The sequence below is a fragment of the Phyllostomus hastatus genome, unplaced genomic scaffold (genome assembly GCF_019186645.2).
Source record: "Phyllostomus hastatus isolate PE091 unplaced genomic scaffold, TTU_PhHast_1.1 phas_contig_80, whole genome shotgun sequence".
Lineage (NCBI taxonomy): Eukaryota > Metazoa > Chordata > Mammalia > Chiroptera > Phyllostomidae > Phyllostomus > Phyllostomus hastatus.
In genome coordinates, this window is record NW_025333960.1 from 38562235 (window position 1) to 38581192 (window position 18958).

Sequence of the window (18958 nt, forward strand, 5' to 3'; positions counted from 1 at the left end):
GTATAAGCAGAAGACAGGCAGAGATTCTGAACTGGAGGAGTAGCAGGTAAGGAGGAATAATGATAATAAATAAAGCATGGCTCAGAAAGAAGATTAGCTTGGTTGGACACATTTCTGTATATTGATCCTTCCCTAAGTTCTGAGAGTTCTCTGCAAACCTGTGCACAGTTTACAGTATTTAAGACATCCAAGTCATCTGCGTTAGAAAACACTTATGGAGCAGCTGCATTTATCCAGCCAAAAGCAGTGCAGTGTAGAACTGGGACTATTCCTGCCCTAAAGGAGTTCCCTGTCTCGCTGGGCCCATGTGAGATAGAGAGAGCAATAAGAAACCCAGCAGCATATAGGAAGGGCCAAGTGACTGGTGCAGAAAATCAAGTACCCTTACAGGGCTTAGAGGAGGGAGAAAATCTGGGGTTTGGAAAGCCAGGGCCGGGGATGGACTTGGGCTGCTGAATCTTGAGGGTTGGGCAGAGCTTAGAAAAGAAGAGAGGAAGGAGAAATGGTGTCAGCAAAGGCAAGAGGATAGGCATTGGGGGCCAACAAAAGGAAAGAGTTCTGCTACGAGAGGGCACATGTAGAGTGGCTCCGAATTGTACAGGGCCTTGACGACAGGAAAGGGTTTGGGGGTTATTTTGTAGACCAGCAATTTTCAACAGGTGTGCCACAAACATTTTTAAAAACATGCCACACCGCCCTGGCTGGCGTAACTCAGTGGATTGAGCGCAGGCTTCGAACCAAAGTGTCGCAGGTTTGATTCCCAGTCAAAGTACATGCCTGGGTTGTAGGCCATGACCCCCAACAACCGCACATTGATGTTTCTCTCTCTCTATCTCCTGCCCTTCCCTCTCTAAAAATAAATAAATAAAATCTTTTAAAAAGTCCAGAAATATACTTGTGTTAATTTAAAAAAATGCCATACCTGACTATTTAATCAGGGGCACTGACCTCTTTTCCTTCAGATTGTCAAATAAAAAGATGACAACAGCCAACACAACAATAGCCATCCAGTGTGCATGAATCAAAATTATACCCACTTTTTTGTCAGATTGGCAAAAATATATTGTTTGGTGCACTGCAGAATTTCAGTAATTAGTTTGTGTGTGCCTTGAGGTGGAAAGGGTTGAAAGTCACTGTTGTAGACAATAGGTAGTGTCAAAAATTTCCAAGTTGAAAATGGTGGTACGAACCCTTATATCATATTTATTTTTCTAGTATCAGTTTTTAAGCCTCCAGCTATGTGCAAACACCATGTCAATTCAGTTTGGTTCTGGGGCAGCCACAGGGTCAATTAGCCTCGGCTTATTGAGAGTTAGGAATAAAAAGTTCTGTTCTAGAAGATGGAACACCCATCTGTTGTTGCCAAGAGTTTTCTTTCCTTATTCCTTAATGTTACAGGAAGGAAGCCTCTTAGGAGTTCTGAGAATTAATTAGTATCTCCTAAGGGCCTTTCTTATGTCTGTTGTTACTCATGGAGTGGATCAAAGAAAAGATCTCTCTTTACAAACATGGCCTTATTAACCTTTGTTGCATCAACCTCATACACTCGGGAAAGATGAGGGGTGGGTGGGTAGGGAAACCAAAGTGTAGTAGCAAGGGTGCCTACAGACATTAGAAAGTCTCTGGGGACCGGTTTTATTATGGAGTAGCTTTCTTTTTTCTAGGTAATATGCAAACTGTGTAGTTCTTTGCCAACAGGCTTTTCCTTTGAAGTCACAATGGCCATAGGTTCCAATTCCTGGTTTGCCACTCATGAGCTGAGTGACTTAACTCCTTCAAGTTTTAATTAAATAGTTAAACAGTTCCTGCCTCATAGGGTTGTTAGATGAAATAATGCATTAAGACATTAGCACAATGTAATCACTCAATGAAAGTTGGCTGCTGTTATTATTATTGGCTGCCAAGTAATTGGATTGATGGTTGTGCCATGTAAATAGAGGAATGAGAAAGCAACTACATAGAAAATCAGTTTCACCAGTGATGGCTTCGTACTTAATTCAAACAGTATTTAACCATGTTTTAAAAGCACACAATTTGGGGGAAATGTTGATTCTTTATAAAGTCAATCTCTGGAGAGCCATAAAAGCTATTTTAATCACTACAACTAATTACAAGGAAGTATAAATCAATAAACTTTGCTAAATGGTCTAAAATATAATAAAGAAAACCATCATTAACAATCATCCAGGAAGCCACTGTCTTTAATAGTGAGATGATGTAAAAGTTGGATGAGAAGAATGAGTTTTACTATGTGAAAACTCCAGACATTACCAATGCTTTCAGGGAAATTCTTAATTTAGTAGAGAATCGTGGCTTTTCATGATGATTATTTACTTTATGGAACATAAGTTTATTACTTCTAAATTATATGTGTATTAGACCTGTGATGGAAATAAGTGGCCATTTGCAGAAAGATTCTCTGCTCTTAGTGTTTTTCAGATCCTTTCTCAGTTGGAAACCAGCCCTCCTTCCATTTCTACTCCTGAAGCTGTAACACTGTTCCTGAGCCCAAATCAAGACTGCAGTCAAGCTGCATGCGGAAAGCCCTGGATTTTTTCTCCTGGTCCTGCGTGGTGGTTACTGACTCAAGTCCGGGAGTCGGTTACTGACCCAAGTCCAGGAGTCCCAGAGCTGTCACCTCATCCCTCAAGAGCTAGCACCTTGACACTGCCTAAGTCAAGCTCTTTTGAAGTGACCTTCCTGCAAGTTCCACATATTTCCACCTACATCTCATTGACCAGAAAGAGCATAGTCATGTGGCCACATTCGCTGCAAGCAAGCCTGGGAATGCAGTCCTTTACTTAGGTGCATTGCCCTCTGAGAATGGATACCGTTGGACATTCACTAGCAACTTGCCATACATAATCATCTGAAACCAAATGAAAAGTCAACATTCTTTGAGAGAGCATTTAAAGTAGTAACAGTGAAATGACCTTCCCTTATGATTGGCTCAAATAAAATAAATGAAATCCACTTACTCATTCAACAAAAAATGTGTAGTTACTACTTGCCAGGGACTGCGTGCAGCACTAGGGAGATGGTAGTGAGCTGAAGCAAACATCCCCATAAGGGGGTGTCCTCATAACATTTTTAGTGCGTACCTTCCTACAACAGGAAGTGAATGAATGATTACAAACTGTGGTGTGGGTTGTCTGTGGGGCGCCTTGTAAATGGTCAGAATTGAACTTTGTGTGCTCAGCTCAGTAGGGAGAGACAAAGCAGCTCTCTTCATTCGTCCTGGAGTGAGCTGGAAGTGCCCCATTCAATGGTGGTTATGCATCCTTAGCACGCAGATGGTGTTCCTCTTCTCTGCCCTTCCCCACTGCTGGCCAAGGCTGTCTTAAATAACAGAGGTCCTATCTGCTCAACCATATCCCCTGTAGCTAGGAGAGCATTCTTCCTGGCTACAGTCATTGCTCAATCTAAGGAGCCTGGGATGTAGTGTCCCACTCTCCTTGCCTGTGGCAAATAGATGAGCAATTACTCAAGGCATTCTGAGGACCAAAAGCATTAGTCTGAAATGTTTAGTCTATCCCTATAGGAAATGCCAGGATTTCTGTTTTGATTTGCTAGGGCCCTTTCTGATCTTATAATTTCATCTGGAGCTAAAATGAAGAATTTTATTTGCATTGCCCGTATTCTTCATTAGCTAATAGTTGGGTTGACCTTGAAGTTCTGACATGATAAAATAGTCAAAGGAAAGAGCACAGTGTTTTTCTGCTGTCATTTTGTGGAGCCAAGGGTTATTTGTCCTTCTGAAGAGTGGCTTTATTTTTAGCCCCATGCAGTGCTTTAGATGGATGTCCTGTCGGTTTCTACAAGGCAGCTCAGGTAACCCAATCATATTCAGTTTTAGTGACAAATTCTTTCTGTCCCAATTTAGAACCATCAAGCATTGCTAGAGAGGAGAGATTCACTCCCCTTAACGAGAAAAACATATGGGTAAACAACGTATCCATACCGCATGTTGGATTTTCTTGACTCTTTTTATCTGAAGCTTTGGGTTTTGCTGTATAATTTCACGGTTGCGCGGAGGACTGTTAAGCTCTGGTGCTGGTAAGGAGCGGACTCAGTCTGATAAAATACCTCAAATTATGGGGAAGCTCTAAGGTTGTAAGAATAAGGACAATAGGAGTCTCCTGGTGCCCAGGGAAAGATGTGCAGCTGGGCTCCTGGAGTTCAGGTGGAGAATTGGAAGGAACTGGTGTGGTTTCGGCATTCTCATTAGCATAGGCCAGTGGTCCTCCACACTGAGCTTGGCCATGAACTCATTTCAGAGCTGTGCCACGGTTAGTAACTCCAGGCATGCAGGCATACTCGCCAAGTTACCTGGTTCTTATTTCCCATTTGCTACAAGATCATTTGCTGACTTGGGCACTATAACTCTGAGCCATTAAAAATTGTGATTGGAAATAAAAGAATGACATTTCAAGGCTTGTTGACACTGCCAGTTGAGGCAGCTACAAGGCAAAGACCCCCCGGTTCTTCCTTGGGAATCTCTACCCGCGGTGCTGCTCTCGCTCCGAGAAGCTGCCTGGTCCCTGCGTTTGCCAGTGCAAACGTTTCTGGGTCCTGCAGAAAGTGACTTCTGCTGTTCCTTGGTGGCTGCTCAGGAAGCCAGGTTTGTGTCCTCCCGGATGATTTTCTCTCATCTCTGGTATTACTGGCTTCACATAGAAGCTAAGGACGCTGGGCTTCTATCACTACATGAAATTTAAAATACACAGGAGAAAATGATCCATCATTCAACTTCACTGTCCAGTTACACACCCCACTGTCACCACCAACACCCCCCAGCCCCCGCCAAGCATAGCTGCCAGTTTCAGAAATTTGTGACATATCTGAAGGGCTGTGTGAGCCCCCTGCCCAGACCCAGCCCCCCTCCCCCGGAGGGATACTTCAGAGAGAACATCCTGCCCCTCCAGGGTCAGCTGCAGTGTCTCCAGATTCCTTTTGACTAGTCATCATTGAGAACCTATCGTCAGATGCTGGGACTTGGTTTATATCCCTTCTGTGACCTGAGTTCCCATTCCTCATAGGCTAGGAAGAAAATCACTGTGAGTATCCCTCCTCAGATTTCTTAATATGGCAGCCAGGGATAAGAAAATTTATCTCAAGGATAAATTGTGAAGCTTTTTAGGATAATTCATAATCATGGAGATGGTGGGGGAAAGTATCAAATATTTTGGTGATGCGTTTTAAACCTCTTTTGAAATCCATTGAGGGACGCCATTGGTGAGATGCCTCTTTGGTTGGGATGATCTGGGCAACCTCGGGCCAGGAGGCCATCCGCAGTAGACTCCGTGCAGCCCAGCACTCCCTGAACAAGCCTGGCCCCAAAGGGGTCGCCATGTCAGGCCCTTCTATCTCTCTGCAAGGCAGAAATTCTGAAAGGTGGAACTTTTGACATAAAATGATGTCACTGACTTTGACTCAACGTCATAGCAAGGAGGAGGGCACAACATGAACTCCGTCCCCAACACGGCAGAAGACCTAGCAGGAAGTGAGAGCAGTCCCTCACCCCCATGGATCCCAACGTGATGGAGGGCTCTGGCCGCTGACAATGGCCAAAGGCTAATCTAGACTTTAATAATCATTTTGGAAGGAATTCCATTTTAAAAAATAATTTATTCAAAATGTATGCCAAAATAATTCTAAAAAGTATTAGGTTCTATTAGTTAACCCCAAGCAAATGTGCATTTAACTACATGAACACAGCTATTACTTCATAGTTTTTTTTATTATAGACTTTTTTTATCCACATGAATGTTAAAGAAACTACAACAGAGTTAAATACCATTTTTGATAACATGATTATATTCTTAATTACACTCAATATTAAACTGTAAAATATTTCCAGAGGAATACAATCTTCATTCATACAGCAGGCAAAGTACCAGAGCGGAAGGGGGCCATCTGTCCAGTTTGCTGTGAAAAGCAGGTTTGTACAGCTGATGCCATCCTAGCTGTCGAAACGTGATCCCCACTCCTAGGACAGACAGGTCTTGTGTTTTCCGCCCACAAAGAATCGGCTCTTCAACAGTAACAGACAGTCTCCAAGGCTGCCCTCTCCGAGTCTGCAACACTGCGACCACTGCGGACCGCCCACGCGTTTCCCACCCTGGTTGGCTAACAGCGCGCCCAAAGCTCTCTCCGGGTTCAGTTGGCCTTTAAACACACAAAGACTCAGACTTTGGTTCCACCAAAAGATGCGACAAGCATTGACTGCTCTGGTTGGCTCCCCCCTCCCCCCACTAATGAATGGCCGCTACAGTCTATTTTACATGGTTGTCCCTGCGGCTTTGAGGTCACTTGTCCTTGGGTTCTCCTGAACCTGATTTTGATTCTCAAGCCCTTTCAATCACAGTCTTTATGTGGGTCGGAAGTGCTCAGTGGCAGGCCGTATGTTACAGGAGAACGAGAGTAAGTGGTTCTGTGCACCTGGGTAAGACAAAAAGTGCAGAATGACAAACTTGGCACGATACAAGCAGACAATTAAAAAAATTAAGTAATATGTAGTATTGATATGCTAGTATTACTAGTATACCAGTAATACTAATATATACTAGATATACTAGTATCAATACTAGTATTGATATACTAGTATTGATATATCCTTAAGGGAAGACATTTTTTAGTACAGTTTGGACAAAAACTTTTAACGGTGACCATGAAACCATGTTCCTCTTTAACATATATTTGTTTATCTTAGGTTATGCATCTCCATTGACGCTGAGGCCAAACTAGAACTACCAAAGCCAAGTGTGATGGTTTGCTATGCCTTCTGTACAGTAAAGCCATCTTGTTGGCTTCTAGATGCTCTGATTTGCTTTTGGACAAACGTTAAGACAACCTGCAGTGAAAGGGACAGGCAGAATTTCATGGTCCAGTGCCCTGCTGGACTGGATGGATGGCCCAAGTTAAATCTGTATTTCCTGACCTAGGGTGTTAGAGCAATTGTTGAAGCATTCCTAGAAGTGTTGTGATTAAACACCAATGAAACCATTGGATTGGTTATTAACTGCATTTTAGTAACTAATACTAGAAAATGTGAATTAGGCCACAATTTCAGGCTATCATCAGAGGAGAGCAGATGAAGTGTGGACCTCACAGCCGAACGGTTTGGCTCAAAACCTGCCACTTGCTAGGAGACTACAGAGAGCTACAGAGAGCTAGTGGAACTACAGAGAGCTTACTCATCTCTCCACATTTCAGTTTGTTCAGCAGTAGAATGGTGAAAGTAGCAGTACTTCTCTCAATGGGTTGTTTTGAAGATTAAATAGGATAATTGACATAAAGTGCTTAGAACAGTGGGAACACATTGTCATTCTCCATGGAGACTCTTGAAAGAATCTGGTCCTCTTATGTCTGACTACAGATGAAAGAAATGAATATGCCATTCCCCCTCCCCGCCCCTTTATCTTTGATCTATACAAAAAGAAGACACAGAATGTTCAATTGCAATCCTTCAACATCCTCTTAAGACCTTTTCTCTGTTGCTATTTTTGTAGCAATCAGTCCAGAAGTAAAATACAAATAACAAGAGTTCACCAAAGAGGAAGATTTTGGTAGTGTAGGGAAAAAACTCATATTTTCAAACTCTCCAGAAGGATATAAAGTAGTAAGCAGTGATGAAGAAAATGCAGACATAAGGCAAATGTAGGTGGGTCTTGCCCTTGAGTGTTGTATATGATCTTGAGTAGGTTTTAATAAAAGCAGCCCCTCTGTGGAAAAGAGAGAGAATATGGCAGGAGATTTGCGTGCAAGAGTCAAAATTTCAGAGCTGGCAAAGACTTTGATCAGGTTTGGCCACCACATGTTATAGATGAGCATGAGACTCAAAGAGATTAAATGATATTACTCAAGATAACATAAGGAGGTAGAATCAAATTTAGAAGCTAGACTTTCTCAAAACCAGCCCAATGATTCTAGTAAGAAAGTGACTTTAAAGTCATATAGGTCTGGGTTGAATCCTGGTTTTCTCACTTACAGCTAAGTAACCCACTGAGTCTCAGTATCCTCAGGCATGAACTGGGGATAACAGTGGGATCTCCTCTATGGAATTCTAAGGATCAAAAAAGATAATGTGGCAAAGAATTTAGTCTACTATCTGGTATAGTTAGTGCTCAATAAATTATAGTTATTATTATTTCCAGCTTGGTCAATAAGTTTCTGTGTGACTATGAATGAGCCATTTCCTGTGATTCACTTTCCACTTATATGAAATTATTGAGTTCTCTGTGAAGCACATGGGTGTTTCACCTAGGTACATGGATGACATTTGCATAATGTTAAATGGTGCGTGGAAGAAAAAGAATGTAAAGTAATACTTAAATGACTGTTAGCATTTATTTGGGGTATGGATTACACACAGATTATACTGGGGTATCTGTGCAGGACATAAACAACAAAGATAAGGAAAGCTGTCAGGAATAATTTTGGTGTTAAAAGCAGTCCCAGGCGAAAGAATAATACATACAAAATTTTAAAATATTTTTCAAGTCATTTCCATTGTACTTGTGAGCTCACAATAAAACAAATATGCAGAGCAGGAGAATGTCTAATCTATTAGGGCTTGTTTTAAGAGGTAGTTTGAGGATTAATAAAATAAACTACACTTTACACAGTTGGTAGCTAAACAAATAGAATTCATTGCCCCAATGGAGACTATGCCTAGGTTGAAGAAAGGCTTAGATAAATCCATGGGTAATGGATGTTTAAGAGTTATCAAGGGAAAGCTAAGAGTATTCAGTGTATATGCCTAAAATTTGAGGCTGGTATTGTTCAGAACAACAATTTTGCTTTTTAAATGGAATCACACAGTAAGTAATCTGGTCTGGATGGACCTTTATTTTGACTCAACATGGAATTTCTTATGTCCTAATGTAGTGCAAAGAAAGATTTGCAGAGCAGTGATATGTGGCGGTACTTGCTCAGCTTATTAAGTGGATTGCCTGTGGTTTTGAAAAGCTTCCTCCTTGTAATAGTCACATTGGAATCCACTGGGTGGCAAGAGCACAGCACACTACCTTAAGGGTCACTCTTGCATAAGATGTTAATGCATCAGTCCCTAATTTGGAAACCTGTGGTCACTCAGCAAGACAGAATTTGTCTCTCTCCCTTGGTGTAATGATTTTTATTTTGTAATCTCTCTTGGGGTAATTCCTTTGCAGGCTTGGCATGTTGAGAATCAAATACTGCCTCTAACAATACGGTCATGATTCTCTGCTTGGCTGATTTAGCTCAGCATTTAAGTAACCACTAATCTTCTGAAAGCACCAGGGTCTACTTAGAGAAATCCCTGTTGTCTGCAAGGATGGCAACAAAAATCAGCATGGAGGAAGCATTAGTTACTAAACACAAATCAATCTTTTCCTCCACCTCGCTGTGAGCTCTGTCACCACCAGAGGCGAGGTTTCTGGGCAGTGAATCTTCATTTTGCAGGTGGAAGGACAGCTCATGTCTGACAAGCGGGGAAGTGAAGGAGGTGAAAAGAGAGTGTATTGAACTTCCTAAATATAAATCAAACTACATTCTAATGGACAAATCTCACAAACATGGGGTAAGAAAAGCCAGATATATGACTTGTATGGCTTTTACCATTTGTAGACTTTGCCGACTTTGTTATACTTCAATAAAAGTCTATTAACAAAAAGCATCCTAATAAAGTCTCTTTGATTTGAAAGGAAATTATTTTTTTGACACTTTGGGTCTATCAGCATTAATTTTGGATGATTCTTGCCTTGTGTTCCTTGACACTCTGGGTAAAGATTTACTGTAATCTGACTGTTCTACAATTATTCATTTCCCACTGCTGGTGCAAACCTGTCTACTAAAATGAAGTCAAATTCAGATTTAAGAAAAATGCTTGGCCCTGGTTGGGCGGCTCAGTTGGTTGCAGCATTGTCCCATACACCAAAAGGTCACCAGTTTGATTCCCGGTCAGGGCACACACCTAGGTTGTAGGTTCAATCCCCAGTTGGGGTGTGTACAAGAGGCAACCAATTGTTGTTTCTCACTCACATTGATATCTCTCTCTCTCACACACATCAATTAAAAACCACATCCTTGAGCAAGGATTTTTAAAAAGTCAGTTACATTTATTAAAAACAAAACAAAACAAAACAAAACAAAACACTTGAATCTATAGAATGGAGCCAAACTCACAGGCCCATCTGCATGTAACTTCACGGAGATGAAAACAAAATAACTTAGTTGGCCACCTCTGTTGCAGAAACATCTCTCTGCTCATAGAAGACAGGGAGTGCATGCATTAGAGCAAGCAGGCATTGGATCTACAGTCAGGAGCCCTAGAATCCCTTCCTGGTTTGGCAACACAGACATAAAACACCATGTCTCTCTTCTACACACATCAGTTCCCTGCACATCACGTTAAGAGAAAACATGTGAATGAGAGTATATCTAGAAAGGAGTTTTGAGTTCCAGATGAAATATGGCATAATCATCATGATTTAAGTCAAATACTAAAGGTTATCACTAACACACATGATGGCAACAAGTAGGATTGTCGTTTGCACATGGTAGAGGAGGCTTTTGATATGCAGAAGAGGCATGTGAAGGAAAGAAAAGGGACTATGAGCCTATATCGTATGGAATTCTTTTTGCGAATAAATTCCATTGAGTTGAAAATATGTTTTGGAGGGAAGAAGTGGGAAGATTTGTTCTGATGGGAATGGTCAAACTGATAAAAGATCACAATCCTAGTTGGCCACAGACATTTACAGATGCTGCCTCTGACATTTAACTTTTATCCTGATTTAGCAATTCCAATAGTTAAGTCATCCTAACATATTGTTACAGGGATAACAAAATCCTAGTTTTTGCATTCCTTCCATTCTAATAATTATATTTCTTCTTCCATATCATCAAAAAGTTGCTTTTGAAATGCTTAGTTATGTTCTGAATATAGTCATTGAATTTTCACTGTCGTCTTTTCCTTAGGAGTCCAGAGTATTTGTCTTTTAAATTGTTGCCAGGGATGCGACCTTGAACCTGGCTTCAGCTGTAGAGAAACTGTAATTGGTTTAAGGAAAGAATGAATTACTATTTCTAATGCAGAAGTTCTCAAATCGCCAACTATCATTAACTCGTTTCAAGTCAGATTTCAGGAAGGCTTTTGAGGAGCAAAGGCGAGACTGAGATGATGAAACCCACTAGGCCTGACTCCTGACACTTCGGTTTACTTCAGAGGGGCAGTAACCAGGGGGTCAGGTAGAACCAGAGAGCAGAAAACCTCAAAACGGAATGAATATCGTTCCCACAGCATGTATAGAGAATTTCCTTAGTTTTAGAAATTTTCCATAGAATTAATAGGACCCACTTAGCTGTTCATTTAGGAAGGCCTATGCCCAGGTAGAATGAAGTTCATCAGTACACTGGCTGAAACACAGAATACCACTTGACCAGGCCGTTGAGCTATTTCAAATACATCAATAAAGAACATGGCCAAGCAATTATAATTCAAAGAGTTCAGGGAAGTCTCTTTCCTCCGATGAACTCACCTTTTAGCTTTTGCTGAGATGGGCCCCAAGCTTTTCTTTCCTGATCAAGCTGGCTGCATAGGGGATCTGTAAGATAAAAACAAGCAAAACTCTCCAGGTTAAGCTAAGTTTAGAGACAGATGTACAATGGAGATCTTTCATCATGCCTAACAATTGGAATACCAGTGGATCCTCCCTGAGGAGAAAAGGTCTCCATCTGCTCAGCAGCATGGAGCTTCTGGGATGTAATATTTATTCCTGAGGCCCGTTAAAAAGCACGTCAAGTACAGAATAGGTGATCACACCGATTATTGCTATAGCTAGTCTCTGAGGTTACTGGGTAACATTTCACTTAAAGAAGCTTTCAAAATTTTGCATTTAATAATATGGTATTCTCATTTTTTAAATTTAGGTATGAAAGCTAAGTTATGATGTTATCATGTATGTCCAAGGTCACAAAACAAGAATGTGATTACCAACTAGTTCAATGTAATCTTTCATTTAATTAGAGTGATGAAATATGCTATCATGATAAATCACAAGTAAGATGAACTAACTAAACACAAACTATTACTCTGGGTAATATCCCAATAACTACTAAGAAGCATCAGAAATAATTGCACTGACTGGAAAATATGACCCTTGAGAATTCTACCTGGATAAACTCGAAAGTACTTCTCACTACTGGGGCATTGAATGAGAGCCTATCACATTTGATATGCTACTTTTCATTAGAAAATTCAAATGGTTGAAATTGGACGACATGCATTATTTAGATTTGCCTCTGCACTAACCCCAGTCAAGGTCCTCTATCATTATGCCGCTTAGCTTCATCATCACAGAGCTTAAAGCAGAACTTTAAAGATTCAAATCTATTTTGCATTTAAAAAAATAACTATTCAGCCTTCTAGGATATAACATGAAATGTGGCTGTTATGTAAAAGCAACAAGGGAAATAAAATTATTGTCATTCAATTAGGCAACGCTTTTGAATACTGCTATATACATTCCCCTCATTCCCAGCATATTTATGTTTTGCTCTCTTGATCTACCAGTCTATAAATACGAATCTTTGTTAACAGAAGGAGTTACAAATCTACAATGACACTAGTGACGAAGATTAGCTGGACCATTTTGCTATAATAACTGGTCAGTTGAATCAAACAGTCTTTTTAATGGAAAACAAGGCACAAGACTGAAATCACCATCTCACCGTTTCATGCGCAACCACACCGTGGATGTACCTGATAGGTGTACAGTTGGTAAAAGGTACGGATAGCAGCACTGAAATGAATGATTCATATCGCACTGCAAAAAGTTCAGTGTCCTAATCTCATATTTTCGATCAGCTAGATAACCGTGACCAGAGCAGTTACATGAGGACCTACTCTAGTTACCTCTTCTTTTCACTCTAGGTCACGCTACACCTACTGCCAACACAGACACACCAGTCTTGATTTTCCATGATGGTGCATGCTGCAATAGGCCAAAACACACGATCACCTCTCTCTTTAGATGCATGATGTAACAGAGACTTGAAAAGAATTCTGTTATTTAGGATAACAAGTAGAAATGATACAAACATTGGGGTAAAAAGAATTACCTAATAGAATGTGTCTGTGCCACCCTCACATTTAGAAAGAGCCCTCAACATCAAGATTAGATGCTGTTAAATGTTTAGTGTCTGCTCTGGGCCAGGCACTTTTTGTGTAGGTCAGTCAACATCACCATGGGCTAGCTCATCTCGGCCAGTAAGCACCTCACCCTAACCCAAAGAAAACTGCCTGAGGGGTCTGCTTTCAGGTCTAAGTCAGAATCCTCCCTCCTTCCCTCCCACCCCCCCTCCCTCCCACCCCCCTCCCTCCCTCCCCCCCTTCCCTCCCCCCTCCTTCCCTCCCTCCCTCCATCCCTCCCTTCTCAGCTTCCTTCCTTCCTTCCTTCCCTCCTTCCTCCCTCTCTTCCTCCCTGCTTTCTTCTCTCCCTCCCTCTCTCTCCTCCTTCCTCTTATTTTTTTCTCCTGAAACAACAATGTAGCGTTTCATTAACATGGGAAGCTGAGAAGGGAAAAAGGACTCAGGGGAAAACAAGGACATTCTGAAATAAGCATATTTGATTCCAAATCTCCAGACTGGAATTAAACCTGTGCCAAGAATTATCCCCACTCAAATATTGATTATTGCCTTTCTTTCATTAAAACAAAATGAAATAAAGGCCAAACAAAAAGATAAACAGCAAAGGTTGCAATCTCAAAATCATGTATTTTTAATTCTAAGTCCTAAATCATGAATGATAAATAAACAATATATTAGAACACAGCCCAACTGTAATGAGAGCTACCCTATTTCCTTAATTCTAGGATGCACTTTTCCTCTCACATTTTACTATCTCTGAAATTGGGTATTACAGTTGATGGTATCTCAGATCAACAGCTGGAAGCTTCTTTTCTCGTGATCCATCAAGGGAGGTTGCCTGTTACAATTGACAATACTTAAGATTCCATGAAATGCAATATCGGATTTACAGAGACCTCAGCAAATGTGCCCCGGCATGGGAGCTCAGGGTCCTGGGAGCTCCACTTAAGCTGGTTATTCCACGTAAAGTTCCTATAACAGAACTTACAAAAGCTTTCTTTTCATTTTGACCAGCTTAAAAATCACCAAGACTGGCATGGACAAAAAAAAAACCCAAAAACCTTTAAAGTTATTATGTTACTTCTAAAATACCCAGTTGACTCTAGTCTGTCAAAAGTATTGTGGTATTACCAAAATTGATAAGTTCTTAGTTTGTGCCAAGAGAGAGTTAGCCTGAGCTCAGACATTCAGGTGAGTGAACATCTTGAAAGTAGAGAGATGAGGAAAGGCCACAGAACTACAGGGCAGGTAATTGCATTGTCCAGATACATAGCAATGGATCAATAATTGGAAAAGGTCCCACAGTAGCCCAAGTCTGTCGACTACTGGAGAATCTTAAGGCAGACTCCACGGAAGTTCAGACTTACATCACGTGCACAAAACCAAAATCCTCTAGTGGCCCGGGAATCTTTTTCTGAAAATGTAGTGCAAAAAAGTAACTATTCTACCTACTTTTAAAAAATGTAAAGCATATTTTAAAAATTCTGAGCTGAGACAATAGAAATCTGGGCCATTCCCATCCTGATGAACACGGGAGAGTCCCCAAGGAAGGACCCTGTCACCGAAGAGCTGTGCCCTTGCCAGAGGGGCGGTTCCTCCAGCAGCCACAGAGGCCGGGCGCTCACTCCTTTCCCGGCCAGGAAGCCTGGTGGTCCCACCACCAGGAAGTTGTAAACTGCTTTTTCACAAGTCCACGTGGACGGAACATTAGTCCAAACTCGATTGATGGAACACTGTTTTACTTGAGATTTTAAAAATTTTTTCTATTTTTATTGAATGTGTGGAGGTAACACTGGTTAATAAAACTATATAGGTTCCAGGTGTACAGTTCTATAACAGTGATCTTCAGCTATTTTCATCTCGTGGCACATATAAACTAATTACTAAAATTCTGCAGCACACCAAAAATATGTGTGTTTGCCAATCTGACAAAAAAAACAGGTATAATTTTGATTCATTCACACTGGACAGTTACTGTTGTGTTGGCTGTTGTCATTTTTGAATTTGACAGTCTACACCAGGGGTGTCAAACTCATGTTCACCGGGGGCACATCAGCCTCGAGGTTGCCGTCAAAGGACTGAATGTAATTTCAACTCCTTAACAGTGAAGGAGTAGTTACATTTACACAGCCCTAAAATTATTTCGGCCCTTTGAAGGCAACCACAAGGCTGGTGTGGCCCCCGGTGAAAATGAGTTTGACACCACTGGTCTAAATGAAAAGAGGTCAGTGTCCCCGACTAAATAGTCAGGGTATTGCAGGTTTTAAAAATTCTGTGGCACGGTGGTTGAGAATTGCCGCTATAACACATCGTCTGCATATTGTATCGTGTATTCACCACCCAAGTCAAATCTTCTCCCATCACCATGTACCCACCAGGCGGGTGGGAGGAGTTAGAACCTAACTCCTCCCACCCGCCTTTCCCTCTGGTCATCACACACTGTTGTCTACGAGGTTTTGTTTTCTTAATCCCTTCACCTTTTTTACCCAGCTCCCCTCCCCTCTGACAGCAGTCAGTCTGTTCTCTGTATCTATGAGTCTGTTTCTATTTTGTTTGTTAGGTTTTTTTTTGTTCATTAGATTCCACAAACAAGTGAAATCAGAAGGTATTTTTGTCTTTCTCTGACTGGCTCACTTCACTAGCATAAGTGACTCTCTAGGTCACCTCATACCTGTCAGAATGGCTGTCATTGTAAATCAACAACAAATGCTGGACAGGATGTGGAGAAAAGGGAACCCTAGTGCACTGTTGGTGGGAATGCAGACTGGTGCAGCCACTGTGGAAAACAGTATGGAGATACCTCAAAAAGTTAAAAGTGGAACTGCCTTATGACCCAGTGATTTCACTTCTGGGAATATATCCGAAGAAACTCGAAACACTAATTCAAAAGAATATATGCACCCCAATGTTCATGTACAATAGCCAAGATTTGGAAGCAACCCAATTGCTCATCAGCTGATGAGTGGATTAAAAAAAAAAAAGCTGTAGTACAGTTACTTGAGGCTTTTAATGGGGAACTCCAAGACCCCTTTCCCCAGCCGCATGCGACTGCAGCGTTCTGGAGAAACAGCAGAGGGCACTTGGAGACTGGTACATTTGCTCCCTCTGCACGCCTCTGGGTAGCGATCCAGCAGATTCAAAGGGTGTGAATCTGGGTCTAGCCCTTTATCTCGTGCTCTCTGGTGCAGCATGTCCTTCAAGAACCACGACTAAAAAAGAACATGTGTTCAAAAAACCACCAGTAGTAGCTCATACTGTACATAAATGCACTTGCTTTAAAAAACTGTTGTCAAATTAGCAATGAAAAAAAAATAGTTTATCAAGGCATCATGCTGTAATGGTCTCAGCTCATATTGTAAATTGTATTATATTCCAGTTCTTGGAAAAAACTTAATCAAAAGGTTATGCAGAGTAAAATATCTTCACCTTTTTAAAAAAAAGTTGAGATATATTTGACGTATAACAATGTATGTTTATGAAGTTTCTTCACTCTCATCTTAATCATAAGCGCTGATTAATTTTGTGTTCAGAGTGGAACACATTTCTCATAAAATCACGACTCACTTGGGAATGAGAAATCTGTGTCTCTATGTTATACTAAACAGTAAAGTCTTCATGAACATGCTAAATTCTATAACTTTTGTATTTGGTTCATAGCAAGAGGGCTATATTTCTTTACTTGTATAAATAAATCTGATTTAGTAATGAAACATCTTAAGCATCTGAAAACCTTGGGCAGAGGTGGGGAACTTTAACGCTAACTGTGTTATATACTATAAAACTCTAATTTTAAGCTATTTTTAAAGTTAGCTTGAGATCATGTATAAATATTAAATATATATATGCTTTAAATCTGACATTAAGGTACATGTAGAAAGAGTATGAATCATTTGACTGTACAGCCATCATAACTTTGCATTTGAAACACTGGAAAAGGAAGCAACAGTGCAGAAATTATAGTCAGCAGAGAATCCAAAAATGCAGGAGCCAAAGACATTCATAAGTTTTCTTTCTACAGCAATGATACCCAAGATGTTTCGATATAATCTTTTGAATAAGAACACTGTAACAGCATATAAATGCATTGTGGGTCTGTGGGAATCATTACAAAATATGATAATTTTAATATATTTCAATTCTCCATTATTGCAGGATAGAGTGGGTTTTTATTTCATCTAAAGGAAAAAAATACCTATTTTGTAGGCAAATGACTATTCTGTAATATATGTTCTGTAAACTTTAAATATAAAATAATAAAATAATTTTGAGTGAATTGTTGGGTTCTCAGGGAGAAAAGCATATAAGCATATTTACAGATGAATTAGATCATTCAACTAAAAATATTGAGAAAGTCAATAATGATGGTACCTAGCAACTTCTTGCTAGTCTTTAGAATGAGGTTTTAAAGGCATTTCCCCCGGAAACTTTAGCAAATGAAACAAGCTGAGTAAGGGGTTCGATATGTTTCTGCTCAAGTCAACTTGAATCTGGTGCCTCCATTCTAAAGCAGATGGCATAAAGTGAACACATGTCCTTCCTGCACAAAAATGTCTCAGGCCACCAAAGCTTACATAGTTCCAGCACTGAAGTACTATTTTGCGAAGGGATACCACTCATATTGGCATAGCACTTTATGGCTTATGTGGGCATTTCATGTTCATCGCACGCTTACATGTTACTATATCCCTATCAGGGCACTAGGTTAGACCTTACTACAGGTCCATTGGGTTGAAGAACTGACACTGAATGAACTATAGGGGGTGAGTCTTGAACTCAAGTCTGTAGACCTTAAAGCTTGTGTCTGTAAGATACAAGATAGTACAGTAATATATAAGCTTCCTATAATTAAACAGTATGCCTTCCTTTAGCAACCTTGGTAGTAGTAATTTAGCACGAAAGAACACTTGAGGAACTCAGGACCAAACCAGGGACATTTGGACAAGAATGAAGAGGACTGCTACAGGAGAATAGCAGAGTTGGGGCAGAGGGCGTCCATGGGTGGTGATCCATTCAACAAATGTTTCCTGACGGCTGTTTGATGCTGCCCCACGGTGCTGGGTGCTGGAGGCAGCAAGAAGCTCTTGCTATGCTATGGTAGGGGACACTGAAGAAGGGAAGGAAGCAGGAGGGACAAGTCACGTCCAGTTCACCAAGTTTTATGTTGTTAGCCTGGATGTGGTCTTCAGGACTTATACCTACAGGACTGGGGGAAAAAATTCTAGCCTCTTCCAAAGAATTTAATTTGCAACAAGAAGTAATTTACTATCTAGAGGAATGTGAATTAATAACACTTGTCTAGATAAATAAATAGCTATGATAAAATATTTTTCAATATAGAATAGTAAAAATGTTTAGTAAAGCTAGTCTATATCTTCCATGTATGAACCACCTTAAAAGATGAGACATTTTTTTCTTCTATCAGTATTGCAAACCACTGCATGGGAGCAATACCATTTATTCTTGTGCTAAAGAAACCAAATGTCGAAGAAAATTAAGACATTTAAGCTACATAACTAGCCTTAAACAGGGGCTCTGAAATAGATACTTAGTTTTTTTTTTCTCAATGCCCATTTTGTTAGATTTACCACCACCCGGAAATCACAAATGTTTGGTTTCATGTGTGACAATTTTTATTTTAAGAGTCTGAAAACAATGTCCTGAATAAAATCAGTAAATCCTTACAATTTTATACCACTTTACCTACAAGTCTGTATTTAAATTCTTCCTTTGGACAAAGAAAACAATAAGTATATTGACAGTAAGTAATTATCAGTTCTTACTGTCAAAAGCTAAGAATACTAGGTATACTACATTAGCAGTTTAGTT

General features: G+C 40.4%; 1 protein-coding gene across 1 annotated transcript in view; it reads right to left on the minus strand.

Moving 5' to 3' along the window:
* Positions 1-11525: 11525 nt before the first annotated feature.
* SKOR2 (SKI family transcriptional corepressor 2) overlaps positions 11526-18958 on the minus strand; it is a 35185-nt gene continuing 27752 nt past the window's right edge. Inside the window, exon 7 of the mRNA XM_045850388.1 lies at positions 11526-11588. Coding sequence (XP_045706344.1) covers positions 11526-11588 — 63 coding nt within the window. The remainder of the gene's footprint in view (positions 11589-18958) is intronic.